Consider the following 23,722-nt stretch of genomic DNA (forward strand, 5'->3'; position numbering starts at 1 on the left):
CCACATTTTGTGCTTTATTTATTGTAGTTTTCTGAAATCTGCATGATCCGGAGCAGAGTATTAGTCTGTTGTGAGGTGACTGTTTTAAAAGAGCTGCATATGAATTTCTACCATTGAGATAAATAAAGCTTGTATTGTGAAAAGAGCTAAGAAAAAAGGTGCAAACTTTAGACAGGGTTTACTTCTCTATATAAAAACATAGAAGGTTTTTTAATTGCAACTTTGAAAGGAATATAAAAAATAAACTATAAACTTTTCAGGCTACCATTCTTTAAAATAATTTGTATAAATTAAAATAAATATGGTTAAATCTTTTTCTTCTCTTTGTTGTTAATTGAACTTTTAAAGCAAATTGGTGTAATTGAAGCCTCATTAAGATAATCTGAAGATCTTTGGAAAAGTGTTGCAACAATTTGACCAAAAGCAACAAATGTCAGTTTTGAGAAAATGATGATGCGTGTTTCTTCAGAAATTAGATGATATCAGCTGCGTTTCCTTCATGCCCAGCAGTCACATGTCTGTGGAGCTCCAGCTGCAGTTGGTCAGGTTTTTTTCTAGGGAAAGCTAAAAACACTAATCTGCTTCCTCTTGAGTTGATTGTGATTAGTTTACTGCTGCAGACTGAGCATGTCAAGACAAGCTGCAGATAATCGGGCGATGCTATCAGACTTCTAATTGGGTCTTCCTCTGTGGATGTGTCGGCTTGTTTGCCCTACCCACATCCTGCTCGGTCTGTTTGGGGCTTGAACCTTCGCAGCTTTCTCCTTCTGAGAATTTAGAGAGCCAAAATCTTACAGCCTGTTTGTCTTGGCAGCAAGCAAAACCGGATGGATCTGGTGGAGCTGAAACTTTAAAGCTACAGAATTTGTAACATGATGATCCTTGACGCTCCTCTGGTTGATGTGAAGCAGTTCAACATAGAATGGATTTTAGTTAGTTTAATAACAGCACCACAAATTAAACAAACCCCTTATCTGGACCAATTCCCCCTTACACCAACGTGTTATTGGTATCCAAGGTGAAAATGGATGTTTCTGGAAGATTTCCTGCATGTTGAGACTCCCACGCCTTCAGCTTTGATCACTAATGATTTCCTTGGAAGCTCATTTCCTGCTTTTCTTTGCCCTGACAGTTGAGATTCAAATGCATGATTGCATTAGAGCCTGGAACGGGAAAAGGCTGAGATGATATGAAAAAATACAAATTAAAAAAACAAACTGATCAGGAAACAGCTCTGTTTCTATTTCTGATTCCATTTGAACTGCTCACAAAGTTGACCTTTGCTATGTCATGGTTACATGTTGGCCTTATTGTTGCTTGTGCACTATGTGTAAACAATAAGCTAATATTGTTATGGGAATTGTTTAAAAATTGAGTTAAGAATATTTTTGCATTATGTCTTGTAAAAGTGATAGAAAGTGGAGTAATTTATCTGTCTGGGGTTTTCAGACAGATGTTACATCAGAGATCTGATGATACTTAGGTGCCCAGGTGGTGAGCATGAATAGTTCCAGCTGGTGGGAGTGAGGGCGTTTTTGTTTGGAGAAGCACAGTGTGTTTCAGGACTTTAGGACAAAGCTGAGCTGGAAAGAGGAAACTGACATTAAACTCTCTTGGATGTGTTTATTGTCTGTGCTGCAGCTACAAATGATAGTCATTTCACACATGGCGTTAGAAGTGGGGATTTGCCCGTACCGCAGTGAGGACAAATGACAACCGTATGGAGAATGAGCCTGACAAAGGGGTGTTGAGCCCCAGTAGACGATGGAATCACAATGGTTGGAGGCCGAGCAGACACAGTGGACGAGTTTGCAGGGTTTGTGAAAACTCTGAGCCATTCACACAAATTCAGAGACCAGAAACTGGGAAAAAAATAAGGTATCCAGCTTTGCAGGCTGGCAAAATGATGGAGGGCAATTCTGATGAATGAATTGGGCTGGATGACCTAAATTTCTAGCCCCAGAAAAGCCCTTAACTTCAGAAAATAACACTGAACATGTTTTGACCATTTGTATAGAGACTTGCTCCTAGTTTTTAATTTTTTTCACAATATTTTAATTTTCTTAGATACAGATTTTTTTTAAACATTTAGTTTAATTTCTTGCAACTTCTAATCATTGCAATGAACGTTTACTTACACAAATTGTCTACATTTTCTTGTAAATTCTAAAATTCTTGTTTTGGGAATCAAACATGTCAAACAATAGTGAAAACAGACAGAAGACATCATGCAAGACGGTTTTGCAGTCTGTTTATCTCCCTTTCAAAGAGTAGAATATAGAGGTGTAACGATTAATCGACTTAATGGATTTATTGATTTCTATAAATCAACCAGACCAGTTCACTAATGTAAACAGATGTTTATATGACAACTTTTTATTTAGGTATTTCAGTAACTTTTTCATGTTTTAATGTAATATAGTCATTAGTGAACAACACTAAAGGGACTTTTATTTACTTTATTTCAAATTAGTTCATTTGAATAAAATCTGATCTGAAATGTAAATAAAGCTTGTTTGACTGAGTTTGATTTCCATAAACCATAAAAAGGTTCTGTAAATTTGATCTAATGTATTATTATTATTATTATTATCATTAGTATTATTATTATTAGCATTATTATTCAAATTCACACGCAGCTGCTGAGGCTCGTGCAGAGACGGTCCTAAATGGGTGTGGTTTCCGTCATGACGTCAGCGTCCTGGCGCCCCTCGTGACGCCATAGGGCGGCGGAACAGCAGCAGAGCCGCAGAGATTATCCCCGGAGTGTTACACTGCGCTCCTGAAACCCACGCACCGCCGGAACAGGGACAATCCTCGAACCCAGGAGGGAGACCCCCCACGCCGAGGACCGGACAGGCTAAAGGCGAAGCCGGACCGGAAAGCCGGACTGGAGCCTCCGCCCCTCAGACAATAAAAACCCCGTAAGTGGACGGCGCTGTTACGTGATGATGATGCTGCGTGGATTGAAATGTTTGCTTTTAGTGTCAGAATTCCCAAACATCATCGCACAAAATACCACGGTGTTCCTGTTCGTTAGAGGGCGTGGAACCCAGCCCCTCCAGATATCCCTAAAAACCTCTATGGTGGCTCACCTACAGGAACATGCAGTCACTCTGCTTCTTCCCTGAAACCTGCTCTATGCAGGATGATCAGCTGATGAATAGACAAAAAGGAGGAATGACGGGGGAAAAGTGCTTCTTTAGGGTCTGGTAATGACAGTTTCATCCTGCCAAGAAAGTCCATTTAGAGCACACAAATATGCTCATAAGACATTGAAATAACACAATACTGATCAAAACATGTCTGGCTGAGAAGTTATAAAGCGTCAGTGTGTCATGAAGCTTCAGCTCTGACATTGTGAAGTGGTTCTGAAGGAAAAACATGTTTGTAGATCAAGTTTAAAGCTCTCTAATCAGCACTTAAGACACAGTCTGCCTTGACTGAGTGCTGAAAACCCCCTCTGTGCTTCAGGGCATGGATTCCTGTGTCTATATTCACCTCCGTTTCACTAAGGGCTGTACCATCCTGCTTTTTGGGAACTCAGGATCTGTTCTTTTACAGGACTTTTTAGTTTTAATCTGGTTTCTTGAAGAAGTCCGTTTGGTGACCCGTTTACCTCACTTTTGTGATATTTTTCTTTCATCTGGTTCTTCCTTTGCTGACTTTTTTGGAGCAAATGTCCAGTTGAAGAAATCCAATTTCCTTGGAAGAAACGATTGAGTTTTCTTATAATTCTCTACTCTGGTGAAAGGTTAAATCAGGTTTCCAGTTTAGAAAATAAGGGTCCAATCACACTGTAAGTCTGCTTTTAGGATTTCGATGTAATTGTAAACAGACTTTGGTGCAGATTTTATTTTAAGTGTGAATGCTAACAGACAAACTTTAGACCAAAAGGCTTATGAGAAGAATCTGGCATACTGACCGTAGTTTACTCCACCAAACTCAACAATGTCCTAAGAACGACAACTCAGCGGGACATAGTCAGGTTTGAAGTTTTGTTGGGTTTGCCACCATTAATGAAAAAAAAAAAACATGTGCTCCAAAAAAATCAAAAAACAGCAGTCATGAATAATAATAAAGCACGAAAGACAAAAGAGTGTCAGCAACCAGAATGTTTATAGGTTTATTTTAGGCATAAAGTTGGATTTCTTAACATGTGAGTCCAGCCTCTAGTGGTCTTTTGAGGAACTGCAACATTTGGTTCTTCCTGGTTGGCTTCAAATTTAGAAGGTAAAAAGGGGCCTTCAGGTAAATGCGTGCAGTGAGACCCTCATTCATTAATAATAGTTGGAGAGCTAGCAAACCCATCTAGTTTTCTTTGTGCTTATTGTTATTTCACCAATTGAGCTGCAATTGAGCTTCAGATTTTTCAGTTTGGAGAAACTGCCCCCCCCCCCAAACTGGTGATTTAAACTGAAAGACGTGAAGCTTTCAATAATAAAATTCAAAATTCTTACAATTAAATATAACAAAAATATGCAATTTTTTGCCTGAAACAGATGAAAATTTGCTTTTTTTAAATTGTCTATTGTCATTTTATGATGGATAAATCAGTTTTTCTTGACATAGCTTTGCACATCAGGTCTGACAATTTATGTTGTTTTAAACTGGACACATTTTCAACGTTTTATTGTGTAACTGTGGGTCAGGTCTGCACTGTGTCGCTGTTCTCGTGCCAAATGTTGGATGAAGTGTTATGTATGCTTCTGCTATTGTTATAAAAGAACATTTCTAGTGCAAAAACTTGAAGTTGCATAAAAACACAGACCCCTGGGCCATGTCATGAAAGGTGGTCTGTTTTTTGTCCTGTTGGAGTGTTTTTTTTCCTGCTCAGATCTATTACCTCACTCAGAGCAGGTTTCCATTGTGTCTTTCCTGCTGTAGACAATAGCTGAGGTTTACGTTCTCCCTTGTTGTGTAGACTGTTCGTTCCTGCATCGTTTCCTCTTCTGAACATTGGTTCTCGCGTTCACTTTACTACTGTTTTCTGCTCACCTCATTCATCAGTGCGCAGGCCTTGGATTGTGGGCGAAGAAGAGGAGGCATGAGGCTGCCCCCCCAGCTCTCAGCCACAGTAGCACCCGCGGGCACAACATTAAACATTCAGCAACTCGGCAGAACGGCTCCTGAGCGCTCCACTAATTATAGAAGGCCCCCCCCCCAACCCCACCCCATCGTCTCATTCTTCCTGCCTCCACTTTGCAGAGCATCGCTCTGGACTCTCAGTGTCCTTCATCGGTGTGTGGGAGAGAGCTGTTAATGAGAACCAGGAGAGAGAAAGGGAAAAGTCAAACTCTCCATTTGTGTACATAGCTCCCGCCCACTCCGTGCCACCCTGAAGAACATCATGCTTATCTTTTTCCAAATATAACAGCAAATAGGTCTGTTAGTCATTATGTAACCTGGTCAATGCATGTGGAAAAACGCTCACTCATGAGTCCTGTTGTGTAGATCCGTCACTTCAATCATCTTTGCTTTTGGGACTTGGTCTCTTTTTTTGACAAATCCGTGGCTTTATGAGCTCAGAAAAGTGAGAAAGTATAAGGACTTTCGTTATAACACATTTGCTCCTTTTTATGATGGTAAATATCTGTTAATATTATTGAACCCAACTGCCATAAGGTTTATTTTATTCATGTCTGACTTCGACTGACTACTGAAATTTTAATCATAAAGTGACTGGGCAGAGCCAAGGTTATTGTGATGCATCCAATTGTACCAATGTAATCCTTACAAGCTCTCAAAATTACATATTTTTCTAGTCAATTGAAAACTGAGCAAAAAAAACTCATTACTATAGTGATAATATAACAAATAATTAAACATTCTAGTTATAGTGCATTACAGAGGGAGTGGCTGAATAAACATCCATTTTTTGATGTCCTTGGATTTACTTTTTAACATTTCCAGTGAGCACATTTTCTGAAGAACTTTAAATTAACAAAAACAAATTAATTTTTAATTTTTTTTGTGATTATTTGATAACCAGACAAAGCTTCTAGTTAGAGAAACTAAAGAGAATCTTAGATTTACTTCATTAGCATAAAAACATCTTTGTTTTAGTTTATAAATTGTGAAACCCTTTTTCTGTTCTTTGGTGTTTATACATCATGAAGGTTATTGAAATGATTTACTAAGCTCTCTGATCGAAGGGATATGGGGAAAACAAATTAAGAACAGAAGAGTCAGTGCAGTAAATACACCATCAGATTTTTCTTAAATTTGTCTACATATGGGCTGAACAGATGAGGTCGCTGAAAAAAGCTACCTTCACACCTGGCATGTGACACGCACATACTTGAACATGCGTTTAGCATATGGTGTTCACACTGGACTGTTGCTACCCGATACTTGCGCATGTACCTGCAGTTGGAAGAGGCTTGGTGTAAAATTTCTAAGATGTTAGAAAAGAGAGATTTGGGGTTGTGTAATTCTGTTTGGGCACAAACCTTCAATTATTAAATTCTCCTTCATGATCAATTTTCAGACCATTGGCAAAGGGATGTCATCTTCACGCCACCTCCATATCAAAGTCCCTGACTGGTCAAAGTTTCACCTGTTTTTCCATGGCCACGCGTTTTTTACGTAGAGCCCAAAAACAGACTTAAGTAGACCGTTTCAGAATTCCTTCCCTACTCACTACATAGTGCACTATATAGTGTGTTCACCAGTTTGTAGTGCTGCCCGAATCTATAATTCCAAAATCATGTGCCCTAGAAATTTCCCAGAAGTCTCTACGAACAACCAGTGTGCATTAATGCTCACTAGGTTGGCGAATATAGACCACAATGCATTGCATTTGAACAATGTTTGGGGAAAAAGTGTGTTTAAATGTATTTTTTAAATAAGCCATTGACATTTTTATCATCAGAACACAGTAGATAGTGAATAGATCAGTCCAGCACTGTATAGTTTGTTAGTAGATAGGGAGTAGGGGGGGATTTGGACATAGCCATAGACTTTTCATTGGCAGTGGTGGCTTGAACACGCATTTCTGAGGGAGGTGTGAATGTAACTTAACACTTTTTTCTAATGAAAACAACAACAAACAGGATTCGCAAGTCACGGAAAGAAAAGCAGTCTGAAAAAAATGACAAACCTTAGAAAATGAACACCTCCTGGATTCCAGGCTCTACAGCAACCACGGTGAGGACAAATGGGGGAGGTTAAATGGAAACAGCTGCAGCATAGACAGGAACAAAATCTGACAAAAAACTCTACAAAATAAAAGTGGAAAGGGCGTCACACGTTGAAGAGTTTCAGACAGTTTTAAACAGCTTTAAAAACTGAAATACTGTTGTAAAACAACAATTACTAGATTTAAAAATGTAACTATCACAGTTATTCTTTCTGAAGCTGTTTTTTCGTATATGTTTTAATTTTAAAGGGTAATAATTCAGTTTTGTAATGAGAATTTACTTCAGTGTTTTCAAGTATTTAATTTAGGTTTCTATGCTGCATTTTTAACGAGGCTTTCAGTGACAAAATAACATTTAAACACCGTGTAAATTTTGGTTACATTGTGAGAACACATGAGGCTTTTAGTGTGAAAGTGATTTGAGTGCATAGCCAGAATGGAAAAGCACTGAACACCTGCAGTCCATTACCCTTTAACTGCTGATTGGAAATTCACTGTATACTTTTTTTTTGAGGCACAGTGAATGCAGCAAAACCAAAGCTGTGATTTCCAAACAGCCTTCCAATGTCAGTAGCTTTCTTTTTGAGTTGGTATAGGATTCTCTGTTTAGTCAGTTTTGTGTACATTGTTCTTTACTTTTATTCATTCTTCTGCTTCAAATTTGAACTCCATAAATCTGGTTTATGTTGTATCTGAGAATTGTTATCTGGAGAAAGGACTCCAGGATGCAGTTTCCCTCAAGGTGCTATTATTACTATTTGTTTTTTATATATTTAGTTATGTAATTCTACTTTTGACTTCTGTACATTTGACAAAAATGGAAACTAGACCTTTAGGCAGTCCAGGGTTGTATTAGTCTTTACTGTTCCTACAGATTAAATCTCTAATCCAGGTTAGATGATCCATGCTGGTTGGATGCTCAAACTGGGCTCATGCTTTCTGAATTTTTATTTTTAAAGTAATCAGTGTGGTGAAAGGAGAAATAAGGTAGAAGCGGCTCTGAATCAGCAACACTAGTTTGTTATCATAACTCGGGTAATATTCCTGATCTCAGATGGTCCGTCTGCTTTCTGGAAGGAGGTGCTCGTCAGATCATCCTAATGAAACTTGGGTTTCACTGCTCTAACTTTCCCGTATAATTCTCATAGTTGACTCATAGTGCTGCAGTACCACTTTAGTATACTGAAACCAACTGTAATTCCTGTAGAAGTTACAAAAACCATAAAAAGTGTTTTATGTTCTCCAAATGTAAAAAGGAGCACATTTGAACTCCACATATGGATGGAGTCAGAAGCGTCTTCCTAATAATAAGGTGATTAAAACAATCTGCTGCTTTTTTTGTCTCACTTTCCTTAGGCAAGTTCAAGAGAAATGGCATGTTGAGATCCGTCTGTGTGAAACTGGCTGATTCAGTATTGATCATGCCAAGAGGAACTTCAAACTCACCATGCAAATCACTCCCAGGGTTTTTTTAAAAATTCCCTTTTCAACAGAATTTTATATGAACCGTTGCTGCGTTCCTTATTAATAAAGCAACTGAAAGGTTGCTGCTTTACGCATTACTCTTATCGCCGAGAGTTGACGAGGATTATCTACAAGACTCGTGGATGCTGGGATTAAAAGCTAAACAGAAGTTTTGCAGAAGACACGGTTTTAACATCGACTTGAGCTGCTGTGATAGTCGCTGTGTATCCATAAAGACTTCTTCCTCTTTAAAAACATGAAGCTTAAAGATTCTGGATGTTGTTCAAGTTTAATACCTCTGTTTTAGTTCAGGTCGCTTGAAAGACAAAGAATCAATCTGATGAAGTTTGAACGAAACAAAACCACATAGAAACTGCTGCCTGCCTGGGTATAGTACAGAGATGATCTGTGATCTGGGCTTCTGGGGGGTATTCCAGAAAGCAGGTTATGCTAGTTACCACGGTAAGTTTGAGGCTAAGGAAGTTGATAACCTCAGTTTTTGGTTCCAGAAATGGAGGTATGTGTCAGGGTATGTGAAGTTGCCATGGCAACTCATGCTCTGAACATAACCTGGTCTGGAGCAGGTTTAGTTGAAGGTTACTTTGTTTTCAGAGAGGTGAGCATGGCGTGTCCATTTGAAGATGATTTAGTGGATGAAGAAGCTCAGATAATACTTTTTCCACCATGAGAGGGTGATAAGACCACATATGGATGTTGGAAAGATAAACTTTTTACTTTGATCTAACTTAATTATTTACTTCAGTTAAGATAAATAATTTTTTTTTTAAGTCAACTTAAAAATAACACGTAGTTTTCAGACAGTTATTTTACTTTCAAATTAATTAAATTGAGTAGGTGGAACTTTGGTGCTGCTGTTAGATCGGCACCGCAAGGAATTGTGGGATACCATTCCCTGTGCCTGTCTGGACGGATTTGGGTTTAAGTGTGGGTTTTTGACTAAAGGTGTTTAGTTGTTTGGCTATTTTACTGTGTTTTGCAGAGTTATTTTATCATGTTATGTTTAATTCTTTCAGCACCATGAGTGAGAGGGAGGGAGAGGATGATGAGCTTGTTTAGCACCCATTGTACTGACCTTCATCCACTATATCTATATAAAACACAGAATAATATTTTCATGTTAGTTTATATATATATATATATATATATATGTGTATATATATATATATATATATATATATGTTTATATATATATAAACCAATATTATAAACCAATATGAAAAATATCATTCTGTGTTTTTTTTTATCAGCACTTTTATTTCATTTGAAATAATTCAGATTGCATGAGCTTCCCTTCTGTACAAACAGGGTCAGCTTCTGTTTGCCAGATGACTTGAAATAACTCTGCTCCGAAAGGACACCCACACAAAAGAGGTTATTAGCTGCTGCCTGAGAAAAAGACCACCTGTTGGCTCTGAGATTAGCAGGACTTTACTGGATATCTTTCCAAACTGGACCAATCTCCAGCTCTCTCTGTCAACCTGCTCCTGTCACGAGTGTCATCGGTCATTTGAGATGGCAGGCTTTTAGCCGGCTCTTCTATTTGAAGAGAGGAGAGACTCCCAAATGCAAAAAGTGGCAGGATGACCTCATTTGTTTGTTTGGTAAAATACAGCAGAAGAAAGGCTATTCCATAGAACATGTGGGTCTGTATGACAGACAGAGAGACTAGGATAATCCAAAAAGCAGTAACTGGTTTGTTTTCAGTCAGGTTTTGGAGTTAATTACCACTTTAGCTATCAGAACATTACAATAAACTACTAGTATTTTTTAACACTAAAAATATGCTATTAAAAAAAGGAGATTATTTTTCTTTTTCTTAAAAAGTCATGAGAAGCATATCTGTTTATCATTATAAGAGGCTTGTAATTTAAAATCAACTTAGACATCTTTAACTCCAAAAGTTATAATAAATAAAAAAAGCAGCATTAAAAAAATTATAGTGTTGAGCCAAAACACGTTAGCAATAACTGCATTCTGTGGAATTTTATTCCCAGTTCTTTGGAAACCCCATTCTCTCTTTCTCTACTGCAGCCTTATCTTCTGTAATGCAGGGAGGGGGGGCTGTTACTGGATCCAACAGACAGTGGGATGTGTCTTGGGCACTTCAGCTAACCATCAATTAGACAAAAAGGAACAAGAACTCATCCCTGCCGTCTGTTCAGAACCAGCAATCGACCTAACATGCGTGTTCTTCTGATGAGGGAATAAGCTAGAGAAAACCATCGGGTTGGACAACGGTTCAACACCCAGAGTTGACAGTCAAACAGGAGTTGCTTTGAATAAAGTATTATCTAAAGAACCGTTGACAGTCTTATCATTAGTTGCTCAAATCTTAGATAACTTTATCTTTACCTATGATTTATATCTAAATTTATCACAATGAACAATGATATGGAAGATTGTTGCAAAATTCCGCTTTGCTATATACAAATTTTATAAAATTGGATTATTTTAGAACATATTTGAGGGGGAAAAACTCCTCCTGTCCTCTTACATCACCTCTTCAAGTCTTATTAAACCAGATTTGATATTGGGTAATTATCTGTAGTGTGCCTGTTTCTATTGGGCCTTTTAAAGAAAAAAAACTGGCCTTACATCACTTTCTTTGGAAAATGATGGAGCTGAGGTTCTCTGAGATCAGACTGATGGAACAGAAAAACACGGTAATCATGGTAAAAGCAGTGGAGAGGGCTTTTACCCTCAAGTTTAAGCAGAGATGTTGGTGCGTTATGTTGGTTTATGCGGGTTGGCAGCTATTGTATGTATTGAATCAAGTGAAATGTTGCATAAACTTTTTGTCAGTTGATGGTCAGACTTGTTGGGAATCTTGTTGCTGTGGATTTATGGCTTTTATGGACGTCAGTTCAGATTTATTAGTGTGTGTTGTTATAAAGAACAGGGTGCAGATGTGTTGAGGCTGGCTCTGACTTGTCTTTTTGCTTGGGGATAGTCAAGGAAGACTAGCAATAAATACAAATAAAATACATTTTGCCAGAAATCTACATTTAAAGTTCATTTTCTTTTTTAACGGGAATATTCATTTTTTGTCTAGTTTTAGGAGGTTAATTCTCAGAAAGTATTTCAAAAGTTTTTTTTTTTTTTTTGCAGTTTAAAACAGAGTCACCCTGAATGAAAAGTGTAGCAGCCAGTGAACAAAATGCAATGTGATTACAGGTGCAAAAACATTATAAAATAACTTGATGCATAACATTCACGTAAATGTGCATTTTGTGCTTCTGCGGTCAAAACTCTGACGTTCACGTAAAGCTATGCAAGTTTTTACGACCGTTTTTCTAGTTCTAGGTATAAAACGCGGAACATGTTGAAAGTTAAACCAGTTCAAATTTAATCAATCATGGACTTGATTTCAGTTAAGAATGGATGCCTTCCCTTTTAATTCACAGAACTGTTTGAAAATAGATCATGAAGGAGAAATTAATAATTGCGGTTTGTGCCTGGCCAGAAGTGTGACACCAAGTCTTTCATATGTCGGAATAAACTGTAAAAGAAAAAGACGAGCAAAATTTGCACTGCTTTGAAATCTCACACCAAGCCTCTTCCAACTGTAGGTGGTGGACATGCACGAGTAAACAGTAGAAAAAGAAGAAGCCCCTCCCTGCTTAGCCTGTGTGAACACCATGGGCTAAAAGTGCGTTCAAAAGCCCATGTTTAGCGGGTTGTTGACGTGCGTCACATGCCTGGTATTTCCGTAGCTTTAGGTGGACGAAACGCTTCCCTGCTCAGCTCTTAAGTGAGGGTTGAACTGGAGTCTTCAATGTTTCCTGTCCCACAGTAGCTTGTGCCCCCTAAATGGACATGTTTTCTTTTACACGCTTTCCTGTTCAGTCCTCTGGCTGTTTGTTGAGCTGGATCACGCCGGAAAAACACGACTCCTCTGAGATACACAGCAGACAGCTGGCAGGTAAACAGTGCAGCCTCCTCCTTCACACATGGACTGTGTAAACACTGAGCTTCACGGTCCGTCTCGTTCTCTCTGCAGTTCTTAGAAAGTGCGTATTAGCTTAAGGAGAAACTTTTTCTTTTAGCAAAAATTTTTTTTAATTTTCTTTGATTGTGAAAGCAGCAGGAAGATCAGGAGAACAGTTTGAAAGCCAGACAGGAATTAGAGAAATCCCAAGAGATCTGTGCTTTGTTCTTTACATCTATTTTGAAAAATAGTTTGATTAGTTAAAAAAATATATGTGTGATAAAAGCACAAAAATGAATCAGGAATGTGATTGAAGCAGAATTTTCTCCTGATTCTGTTATTCCAGAGTGACGACGATGCTCTCTGACGCAGAGAAGTGCTTCTGTTGGGTGTGGAAGAGTGAGTCTGTGAAGCTGCACACACGAACCCGTTGCGTGTTTGTGAGTGTGAGCTGGGCTGAGCAGCAGTGGAGTAGGAGTACAAATGTAGAACAAAGTGTGTATCTGAGGGTGTTGATCGCAAAATCATGCTGCAGGCTGTTCAGGTCCATCTGCCGGGCGAAGGAGAGCAACACAAACACGCACATGCAGTCAGGCTCAGCATCTCAGTCATCAGGACACATGTTGGGTCGCATGAATGTCTGTGAAGACACCAGACCTTCAGGGAGCTAAGTCAAAGTGCACAGAACAACAAGAACAAATTCCATTCATTTATCTCTAAGCTGCTTTTGTTCTCTGCTCTTTCAGATTCATTCTCTGTTTGGATTTTGTTGTGATGAGCTGATAAATCCAAAAATCAACATTTAACTCTTCACCCACCTGAACATTATGGTAAACTCTGTTTTAGGGAGAAACTGAAACTAGGTCAGAGATTTTGACTGAAGCAGCTGCCATCCGTCTTTCCTTTCTCTAAGTTTTGACCTCGGAGAAGCAGGTAGTTCTTACCCCTGCTTCTCTGAAAAGCAAACACACAGTTGCCTTTTTTGTGTGACAGAGATAAGATCTTTCTTCATGCTGAATCTGTGATTATTGCATCTTATGTGTGGGGTGAAGAACAACGTTTTTATACTCTTGCATGTTAAAGAATGCAGAAAAGGCTCATCTTTGAAGCGTCAGAGCAAATTTGGGGGACACTGGCAGCTTCCATGAGTTGGGTAAGTTAGGAGAACAACCCTTAAAGGCCCACTCCACTGAAAATTGTGTTTTTGTTGTTTTTAGCATGTTTTCGTAGCATCATGATGGAGGACATAGCTTTTCTGAGTATTTCTTTATTCAAATCACGGTGAATGCAGTTTGAAAAAGCTTGTAGGTGTTACGTACAGACTACAGTCAGCAGGCCGGCCACAAGCTGATATGTAGTTTTAAATTGTACGTCTGGATAGCTCCGATATTGCTCGCCATTTTTGTTGCACTGCTAATTTTAGGTTGGGGTTGTGAGGGGCTGTAAGCTAGTTGGAGAGAGTGTGAACAAAGGGATGATGGGAAATAATCACAGGGTTACTCCTTCCCAACAGTCCCGCCCACAACTCTGAGACAAATTTCTGAAGAACTTCCGCCACTCTGCAGAAACTGACAAAGGCTTTTTGATTTTTCCTAAAAACGGCCAAATCCTAACTAAAAGACCAACGGGAACACTTTAACAACAGATCAAAAGAAGATCGGAGGTTCCTGGTTTCTTTGGAAACTTTGTTACCAGTAAAATCATCTTACATTGTTCACATTGCATACCAGATACGCTAGATTTTACCTGGGAAAACCAGAAGTAACTAAATCCTAGCTGTGGTTAGGTCATCAAAGTTTACATGAAGCCAGGTCACTTGAGAAGGCTGGCTGTAACCATAGCTACCAAAGCAGAGTAAACATGCCCAAGCTCTCGTATTGAGTTGGTTTAAGAGTCCAGGTCAGAGTTGTATTTCTTTCCTCTGGTCGCAGCAGGCTGCTCTCTTATCTACTTCTGGCTTCTGAAGGTTATCAAAAATGCTGACATAGCGGTTCTTTATGCTTCTTCTTCACCTCTCAAACACAAGACGCGGTGAATCATCAAACAGGCATCTGGTGTTAAAATCAACATGACGCTGCTTGGTTTAGTGAATGCTGGGAGGCCTTGTAGGGCAGGACGCTCCCAAGCTGATTGTTGAAGACGGCTGCATTAAAGCATAAACTGTCAGTTTATCCGTGAACGACAGCAAAAACTTTTTTTCTGTTAGTTTGAGTCACTTGTTGCTGTGTCTTTTCATGCAATGAACCTCTGACAGAAAATTCACAATCAAAACTGAACAAAGCTAAACGGATGAACAGAAAACCATAAAAAGCAGAACAGGGTGTTTAAAAGCACTGAAGTGCAGTTTTTGAAAGATCTCTTGTTATTGAATCAACACACATGTTACAAGTGAAACAATTTACAAAGGTAGATTTTAATTATAAGGACATTTCTTTAAAAAAGTGTAGAAATCCAAAATAAAGCTAAAATCCATTTACTTTAAATCCTGTCCTTTTTTTTAACCTTTTTATTCTTTTCTGTTTTGTCAACAATGACTATATTTCTAAAATGTAAAAATGTATGTATAAAATATAGTAAGATTGGGAATGAGAAACAACAAAATGATTCTCCTAGTGACCACTAGGGGAATTCAAATTTTAGATCTCCATATAGTTGTCTGTGTTGAGTTGTGTGTTTCTAAGCTGGAAACTGTAGACTAAGAAGGAAGTAAACGCACATCACTCCTTTCTCTGCTCCCCGATTGGTCGGCCTATCTATACTTTTTTGCACGCGTCATTCGCATGAATCCCCCCCCTCTTAGACATACACAGATCACACAAATGGTCTGGTGCTGAGCCTACTGTGCAGCCTTCAGACTGGCGGCTCTAATCAGATTTGCAAAATGCTAAGTCAATCAGGGAGGCCGGTAAGTCATTTGCTGAGCAGAGACAGAGAGCCAGAAAACATCTGCACCTCAGACTGTAACTGTTTTCATCTCTTTAGCCGAGTCTGCATTGAATATATGTAACAGCAAGTGCACGACTCCCTTGTTGCGCATCTACTGGAGGATTTAAGAAAAAAACAGCTTCTTCCCCCAAAGGCAACAACTGATCCCCCCTTGATTTCAGTAAAAAGATCCACTCTGCAAACGGTTTACACAAAATACTCATTATTGCTCTCATGGGGTATTACCGAAAATAAAGATGTAATTGTCAGATGTGTCTGAACTGTGTGTTCATCCACAGACGCCTGTTGATGTGGAATTTTAAATTCATGTCACAGGATTTGTGCAGAAGTGTGTGGAAAAAGGGCCTGATCCCTCGCAGCAGCTGAATTCTAATCACAGGGATTACATGACTGTCGTTATGTACTTTTAGCCAAATGTGCAGAAAAACTACCCCCCCCCCCAAAAAACAAACAAACACACACACCTCTTTGACATGTAGAAATATATATATATATATATATATATAACTGAACCGACTCTTTTCTTTTCCAGTCATTTTTTGATCTATTGTAAAAGTGTTCCCTGTGGAATTTTAAATACGATTATGCCGTTTTTTTTTTTTTTTTTTTTTGCTTAACTTGAAACATTTGTGTTGTTTTGTAGGATGTAGTTTCTGCAGCAAGTCAATAGTAATTTGCTTTTGAGTCGTGACCGGAGCAACCCCGCCCCCCTTCCCCTCTTTGTTGCTAAGATCTCTCTGTTTAAATGGAGCAGGGAGCTTTTAGCATGCCATGCATATTTTCTATGACACAAATGGGCTCTTTTACAAACAATATCTTTTTATCTGCTTCTGATTCAAACCTATTTGAATTAAAAAAAAAAAAAAAAAAAAAATCAGAAATGCAGTTTTGAGACTCATTTTCTTCATAAATTATCTTCCATTATCTAAAAAAAATAGCATAAAACACAATTTTTGTCGGAATGGTTCTTTAATATTGCTAACAAGCAGAGTGCAACAGTACCAAAAAACGTTGGTGTAATTTTAATGTATCATGTATTTATTAAAATATGGACAAAAATCTCTTCATACGACAATTTTTGTCAAAAAATTAAAAATTGTCACGATGTGGGGTGGCTCGGGAGCCAGTTGGACCCAGAAGCAGAGGCGGAGGCACGAGGATCAGGGACTAGTGGTTTTAATACAAGAAAACAAACAAAAAGCGCTGCAGAGCAGGTTCACAAATCAAAAACAAAAACTTACTTGGCGAGGCATGAAACGTGGACGAGGCAAGAGACAGGACCATGGACGAGACAGGACATGAACACCATAACAGAGGTAATGAACCAGCACAGGAGGAAGGCAAAGACAAGACTTAAATACAGACAGGGCAGACAAGACACAGGTGGACACGATCAGGGCTGATGGGGACCAAAGGAAGTAAAACTCAAGAAACAAGACACGACAGGACCTGTCAAAATAAAACAGGAAACAGAAAAAAAGACAGAACAAGAACCAAGAGGAAAAACAAGACAACAAACTCAAAACCATGACAAAAATGTCTCCAAAAAATGGTACAATCTTCAACGGGTCTTTTTCTACAAACTGTTTTCTTTAAAATATCGGCATTTTCTACAGAAAAGCTACACGATGGACCCACATAAAAGTTTAAGAAATATGTTTACAACTTTTGGTTTTAGCTTTTATTTCCCGAAATGACATAAGTTTAAAATGAAGTTTCTGAGTGGCAGATTTAAAAAAAAAGTTTTTATTTTGGTCTAATTTTAATAAAAACGCGGGTGTTTAGATGCTTTGATTTGAATAACAATTTAACTAGAAACATTCTGTTCCTGCAGGTGTATTCGTCTTTAATGGGTTCTGTAATGGTCTCTATAGGAAAAGATTAAAAAATATAAATGTATTGGTTCATTAAAAATGTAAAAGATTCAACAGCCGCTCACCAGCTGTTATCATGAAAAAAGATGTTTTGAAAAGTTCACAACCTTTTAAAGGGGTAGAACAGTGTTACTACAGCAACATGACAAATGCAGCTTCAGTGCCATAACAGTTTATACAGATGCACAAAATAAGTTTACACTCAGTGTGATATCGCACAAAGCTGGGTGTGAACTTAGACCCATCAGTGTAGGTCCTGCATGATGTTGCTATGGCAACTACCAAAATGTCATGTCAATGAATTAGCATCACATGTGTTTTTTTAATGCAGACTTGAGGATCATGTTCATCCTGTGAAAGTGTGAAAAAAAAAACATTTAAAATAAGATCCATTCTTTGACTGCTAAGTGTCACACTTGTGTTTCTTTGTGAGCCTATTTGTGTTTAGGTTGTGTGTGCACTGCATATGTGTGTACTAGATTTAGATTTTCTATCTTTTGTGTGCTTTAATGTGTGGTTTGTTGTAGTGAATCAGTTCATCGTTTAGTTGTGTTTGTCTTTTTTTTTTCTTTTCAAGTCACAGTTGCTGTTTGCCTCCCTCATAGTGAGCATTTCCATGGCAACGGCACCAGCAGCGCAGTGTGAAGTGGCTGAAGAGCTTCTTGTGCTCAGTGTGATGCAGAGAGAGACAGAGAGACTGCTTTTACACAAAGACGAGATTGGTCAGACTGTGTGATGATGTCACATGGTGTTCGGCACGTCTTGTCTTGCAGCTACATGTCTCTTAGATCGACTCGTGTTGCTTGGTCTACGTATTGGTCTGTGTGTTTTCAGGCTATCAATTCTGATAGATCATAGTTCAAAAGGAGGACTCTTGACTAAACCTATAAGGAGCAGAGCAGATATGGAGGGGGAAAAGCAGGGAGGAGTAGAGAGGAGGCTTGTGTCGTACTGAGCATGCTCTTTATGTTAACTTCCTGTTCTTCTCTTCCTGGCAGAGAGCAACGTTCACAGAAGCCGGCATTCAGCAGCGAGAAGAGGAAGAAGAGTGGAGCGCCTCTGAGCACAGCTGAGGGGAATTCAGTCCAAACTCAAGAAGGATTTCCAGCTCTGGACTTTTACCTTATCCTTTTTTTAAAACCCTCCTTCTTTTTTGTTTTGTTGAGGGACGATTGACTGAAACTGCCTTTTAAGTTTTTTCGTAAGCTGTCTGTACTTGATGGATGACTGAGAAGTAAAAAGCTCTATACTTTTTCTGCTCTGTGAACCTGTTTTTCCCCAACAACTTTGAAAGAAACCCAATCAGCCAAAGGGGAATTTTCTGGCTTGCGTCATTTTTCATTTTCCCTTTGTTACTTCTCGGCGTTTTCCTGATTATGTTTGGTTTCTCATAAGAGGAAGAAGAGAAAAAAGGCTGTTTCCCAAGAGCCTCAGTCAAAAGCCTGAAACAGTTTGGGATTTACTCCTTTAGTGTTACTCCTCTGTGATCAGACCTGTGAGTTTCTTCTCTGAAAATGGGATCTGAAAAGGACTTGGAGTCGCCTCACTCATCTGTCAGCGGCATCCCCAACCCTAAGTGCCATGCGGCAGGCAAACGCCAGCGCCGCATCTCATTCCACAGCCTCTTCCACAGCAAACGGAGCTCTCGGAGCACCAGGGCTCCAAAAGGAGGAGCAGCCACGTCTTTGACTCAACATCACTTCACACAACAGCAAGTGCTCTCTTCTACTTTGAGTTCAGCCCCCGTCACATCTGCTACACCCTCCGCCACAGCAGCCACGACCGGACAGGATGCAGCCTACAGCACCCCTTCAAAGCCTCTCTCCTCCAGCCAGCAGTCCCTCAGTGGTGCCCCCGCTGCTGCCGCCGCCTTCGGAGAGTCCAACCTACTGGAGTGTCCCCTGTGCCTGGTGCGTCTGCCTCCCGAGCAGCTGCCCGAGCTGCTGGGCTGCAGTCACCGCTCCTGCCTCTGCTGCTTGCGCCAGTACCTGCGCATCGAAATCACTGAGAGCCGAGTCCAGCTGAGCTGCCCCGAGTGCGCTGAGAGGCTGGCCCCGCGACAGGTAGCAGACATCCTGGATGACACGGCTCTGCTGGAGAAATATGAGGAGTTCCTGCTGAGAAGATGCCTTGCCTCTGACCCAGACTGTAGGTGGTGCCCTGCGCCTGACTGTGGGTAAGAGACCTTTGGGGACCATCCCCATCAAAACATTGTTTGTGGTTTTGTGGTCCAAGGAATTCTAATTGACACTTAAAGAAGAACAGATCTACAAACCATTTTGTTAATAACATTTAAGGGAAGCACAACAGTCAGTTATTGATTAACCAACTTATCGGTTTGGTTTTCTGTATGCCCATTGTCTGAGTGCCTGTCAGGGCTGCAAGTGGAGTTCAGGAACATTTTAATAGTTGGATCAAATTTGTTTCTGCAAGTTGCTTCCCTGACTCTGACTCACAGTATGAAAAGAAATGGTGTTTTCTCAAAAAATAAAACTAAACGGGACATTGTGAAAGGAAAGGTTCAGCAGAAGTAAGATAAGGGGTTTCAGTGACAGATGTTGAAGAAATTCAAAGCATTAGTCGGCTGGATCAGAGAATGGAAAACGTGAAAGTGAGAAGAGGAGTTAAAAAGCTGTAAATGGGTTAGAGGGCAGAGAGCTTCGCTTGTGGTCACACAGTCAGATGGAGAATAAGTGGCGGATCAAGTTTCAGGGACAAATGAGAGGCATTTGTTTAATTATTGAAAAGAAAAAAAAGCATTGTTTGTTCTATAAACTTGCTTATTACACCTTGGTGGGCCTGCTATGGTTTTGCTATAATTTCCCCGCAGAACTATTTTCTCCACCTTTTATAAATCTACAAGAATGAATTAAAAGCCTGATGTGTTTTTTACAGTAGCTGGAGCTGACTTCGCATTGAGCACACTAACAATAACGTTAATTCCAATTCAGAATTTTTGTCTCCCCATCTGGGTTCAGCAGCTTCAGACAACATAACCAAAGTTAAATTCATATTTTAAACCAAGGTTAGCTGACTATAAAGGGTAGGGCCGCCCATTCCTGGTCCTTAAGATCTACCTGTTTTCCAGCTCTCCCTGCATGTTGTGCTCCTGATTACCTGGATCAGGTGGGTTTAGTCAATCAGAGTGAGGAGACACCTGAGTCAGCTAATCAGCAGAAACTGCAGTGACGAGAGAACTGGAAAACAGGCAGGGTGGTAGATCTTGAGGATCAGGAATGGGCAGCTCTGCTATAATAACATACACTAAATGAGTTAATAATTAGCTGGAAAAACTTGGCAAGAAATTACCAAGTGGATTAATTATAGTTGTTGTGTTTTGTCCTATATTTACATTCCTGCAGAGGTGTATATCCTACATCAGGCTGTCACCTGGACATCGAAAAATCCTGGCTGGGTTCTTTCTGTGTGGAGTTTGCATGTTTCTGTGTGCGTTTGTGGGTTTTCGTCAGTGTCCTCCCACAGTCCAAAAAGAGGCTTCATAGTTTAATTGGAGGTTCTAAAATGTCCCTAGGCGTAAATCTGTGTGTGTGGTTGATCAACAGACTGGCAGCCTGTCCAGGATGTACCCCACTTTCACCCAATAGCAGCTGGGACAAGCACCAGCAACTCCTAAAGGGATTTTATGGGTTCAGAAGATGGATGGACTTTTAAAGCTTTTCCATTAATAATGCTCTTTTGAAAATGTACTGGACTTTGTGGTTTATTTTATATTCTCACATTATTCAAACACTGACTATTCAAAGCTGTCTACAATGAGATAGCTGCTTTAAAGTTTTACAGCTGAGGACCTGCCCTTAAGTTTACTTATCCTCCCTTTGATAGACGACGCCTGGGAGATGGAATCATCCTCTGATCATAAACGTTTGGCCTACTGTTCTCAGAGGGTGACGTCTGCTTGTCTGTGCGCATTAATTCCAGACCACACATCAGTGTTTGAAATAGAAAGTTGTGGCGGAAAACACGGAGTTCCCCGTCTTCCATCATCTCGCGGTGGCTGTGTCTGCCGTCTGCCACAGACGACCTACATGCAGATCATCACCTGAACCTTTCTGCATCTCCTTTCAAGTAGATGCTCGCCTGGAAAGTTTCACACAAAGAAAAATGAGAGCTTGTTTTACTCTTTCGTCTCCAGTTTTGGTCTTGATGGACTTGTGTGAGTCACCTACGAGTCTGTAAGACTTCCTCCTCGGTCAGAGCACTCAGAAAACTGGTGAAATCCGTGAGAAAGATGAAACGAAAAAAAGACGAAGGTTGTGAGTGAGCTTTCTTCATCACAGCCTGGGCTCGTGTTCTGGTTTTGTCCAGACATTTACAGAAATCTCAACAGCTTCCAGGGTAAAGGTGTTTGTTGAATTTGAAAGTAAACATTAGCAGGTGGAAAATTCTAAATGTAATACATTTCCTGGTAAAAATAAAACAAACAGTGTGCGTCTGTGTGTCAGCATTGTCACAGGAGGAGTGTGGCTGCTGCTGCTGACCTGAATAAGCCAGCGGACAATCCTCTGTCTGACGCCAGCAGTGTCCCAGCCCATGTTTAATTCAGGCATGTTGACTAAGGCCTTGTTGTCGTTCACAAACATCCGGCGCTGGACACAGCAGCGTTTACTCACGTATTGCACTCCCGGGAGGCTCACGTCACTGAGAGGTGCAATAAAATAGGTCTGAGCTCCTTCAGTGGAACTAAGAAGGGTGTCCACTTTCTTGTGGGAAAGTTCTGCCTGTTTTTCTTGGCAGTTTAAAAGCTAAAGCAGCATTTTGACAACAAGACAGAAAAAAAAATTCTCTTTCCTTACATGTTGACGGTGGAAATCTGCCAGTTTTCATGTTTGTATTTGTACTTCCCTTTCTTGGAAATCTAATGTGTGTTTGTGTAGCCTGAGTTTCTGCCAAACTGCATACACTCCTGTTATTGTTTAAAGGAATTTTACCTCTGTGGCATTTTAACGCCTAATCACACCATCTGCATTGCCGCTCACACTGGGAAGCCACTTCTTCCAGTGAACGTGCATTTCCGTAACAGTGCTGTTGTAATCTGTTGTTTTGTGTCTGCTGTGTGGTGTTCTCCTGATACTTTTGAATTTGTTCTCTACAGAAATGAGCATGGTGACATAGAAAACTAGGTATTTTCCACAGAGAGCCCAGAGTTGTCCTTTCTGGTTGACATAAACTGGACTTGAAGCTAAAATAAAATGGGGTGTTTGTTTGTTTGTTGCCCTGTTGACCTGTTTCGCTTGCTCCTCGAGTCCCCAACTGTCCGATAGTCGCACACAGGCGTCCAGAACAAAGACAAGACACGCCACTGCTTTCTCCGGCTTCCAGTTACTATGGAAACTATTGATGCAACACAGAGAGTGTTACCAAGGCAACAGGAGTCGGGACTTAATTACACGGATCAATACGTACTTGCTGTACTCCGTGCATACGTGTGTGAACTACCTGTCTCCAGACATGCACATTCTAATGTCCTAGTCATCCAGGTGTTGGTGCACATCTGCTTGTGTCTAAGTGTTGCTTTTATAGATCAGCAGGGTGTCCAGGTAGCTTTTAGATGAGATGAGCATCAGCAGAAGAGCTTGTGCGTGTTTCCTCTCCATACTCAGCATGTCAGCTCTTATAAAACCCTTCATTTCCCCTGCACTCCTCCGGTCCTGCTATGCTGTTTTATTTTTATATTTGAACTTCACCCTACCAAAAAACGGATTCACCGTTTTTCTTTATGTTTCCTATCAGGGAGAATTGCACAATAGTTTTATCGGCTTCTGTCCGATGAATTATCCGCAAATGTAGTCATTTATGTCAAAACCTAGAATCCAAATGGCTTTGCAAATTACTTTTCCATCAGCTAAATGTTCTGGTGAGTGTTCGGAGGACGGACTTTTCCCCAGCTGTGAATTTAAAACAAAAGGAAGTAAATGGTTCCTAAATTGCAGGGTTTGCCAAAACCTTTGTCCTTAGAAAGAATCTGTAAAAACTTTCAGCAGAACACAAAAAAGCTATTGTTTGTATCTGATCTTTAAAGTGATAGTGGAAAAATCCTTAAGTTATTTTCACTTCTGGATGATGATGTGTTTGAAGCCAGAGGGGAGGCTTAATAGGTTACTGGAATGTTGCCACTTGTCTCATCTTGTCTGGTGGAAGCAGCTTATTGCTGTGATGCTCAATCAATTGCACGTTTCCACCATCTAATGCAGCAGTTTTGAGCTGTAACCCCCTTAGATAGATGCCTAAATTTGTCACAAATAATCTGTTTAATTAACTCAAAAAATATGCCAAATGTCAAAGCTGTTAATACCAGTGTGATTGGATTTGCACTGATTGGTTTATTTT

General features: G+C 39.9%; 1 protein-coding gene across 2 annotated transcripts in view; it reads left to right on the forward strand.

Moving 5' to 3' along the window:
- The first annotated feature begins 2,694 nt into the window (after nt 1-2,694).
- Nucleotides 2,695-23,722, forward strand: part of rnf19b (ring finger protein 19B) — a 32,909-nt gene continuing 11,881 nt past the window's right edge. Inside the window, exons 1-2 of one of the 2 annotated variants that reach the window (XM_004074072.5) lie at nt 2,695-2,924; nt 18,373-19,550. In XM_004074072.5, coding sequence (XP_004074120.1) covers nt 18,889-19,550 — 662 coding nt within the window. In that variant the 5' untranslated portion in view covers nt 2,695-2,924; nt 18,373-18,888. Of the gene's footprint in view, nt 2,925-12,439; nt 12,549-18,372; nt 19,551-23,722 lie in introns of those variants that run through there. The other variant, XM_011481015.4, reaches the window with a different exon arrangement.

This window comes from Oryzias latipes, chromosome 11 (assembly GCF_053564925.1).
Source record: "Oryzias latipes strain Hd-rR chromosome 11, Olatipes_Hd-rR_3.1".
In the NCBI taxonomy this organism is placed as follows: Eukaryota; Metazoa; Chordata; class Actinopteri; order Beloniformes; family Adrianichthyidae; genus Oryzias; species Oryzias latipes.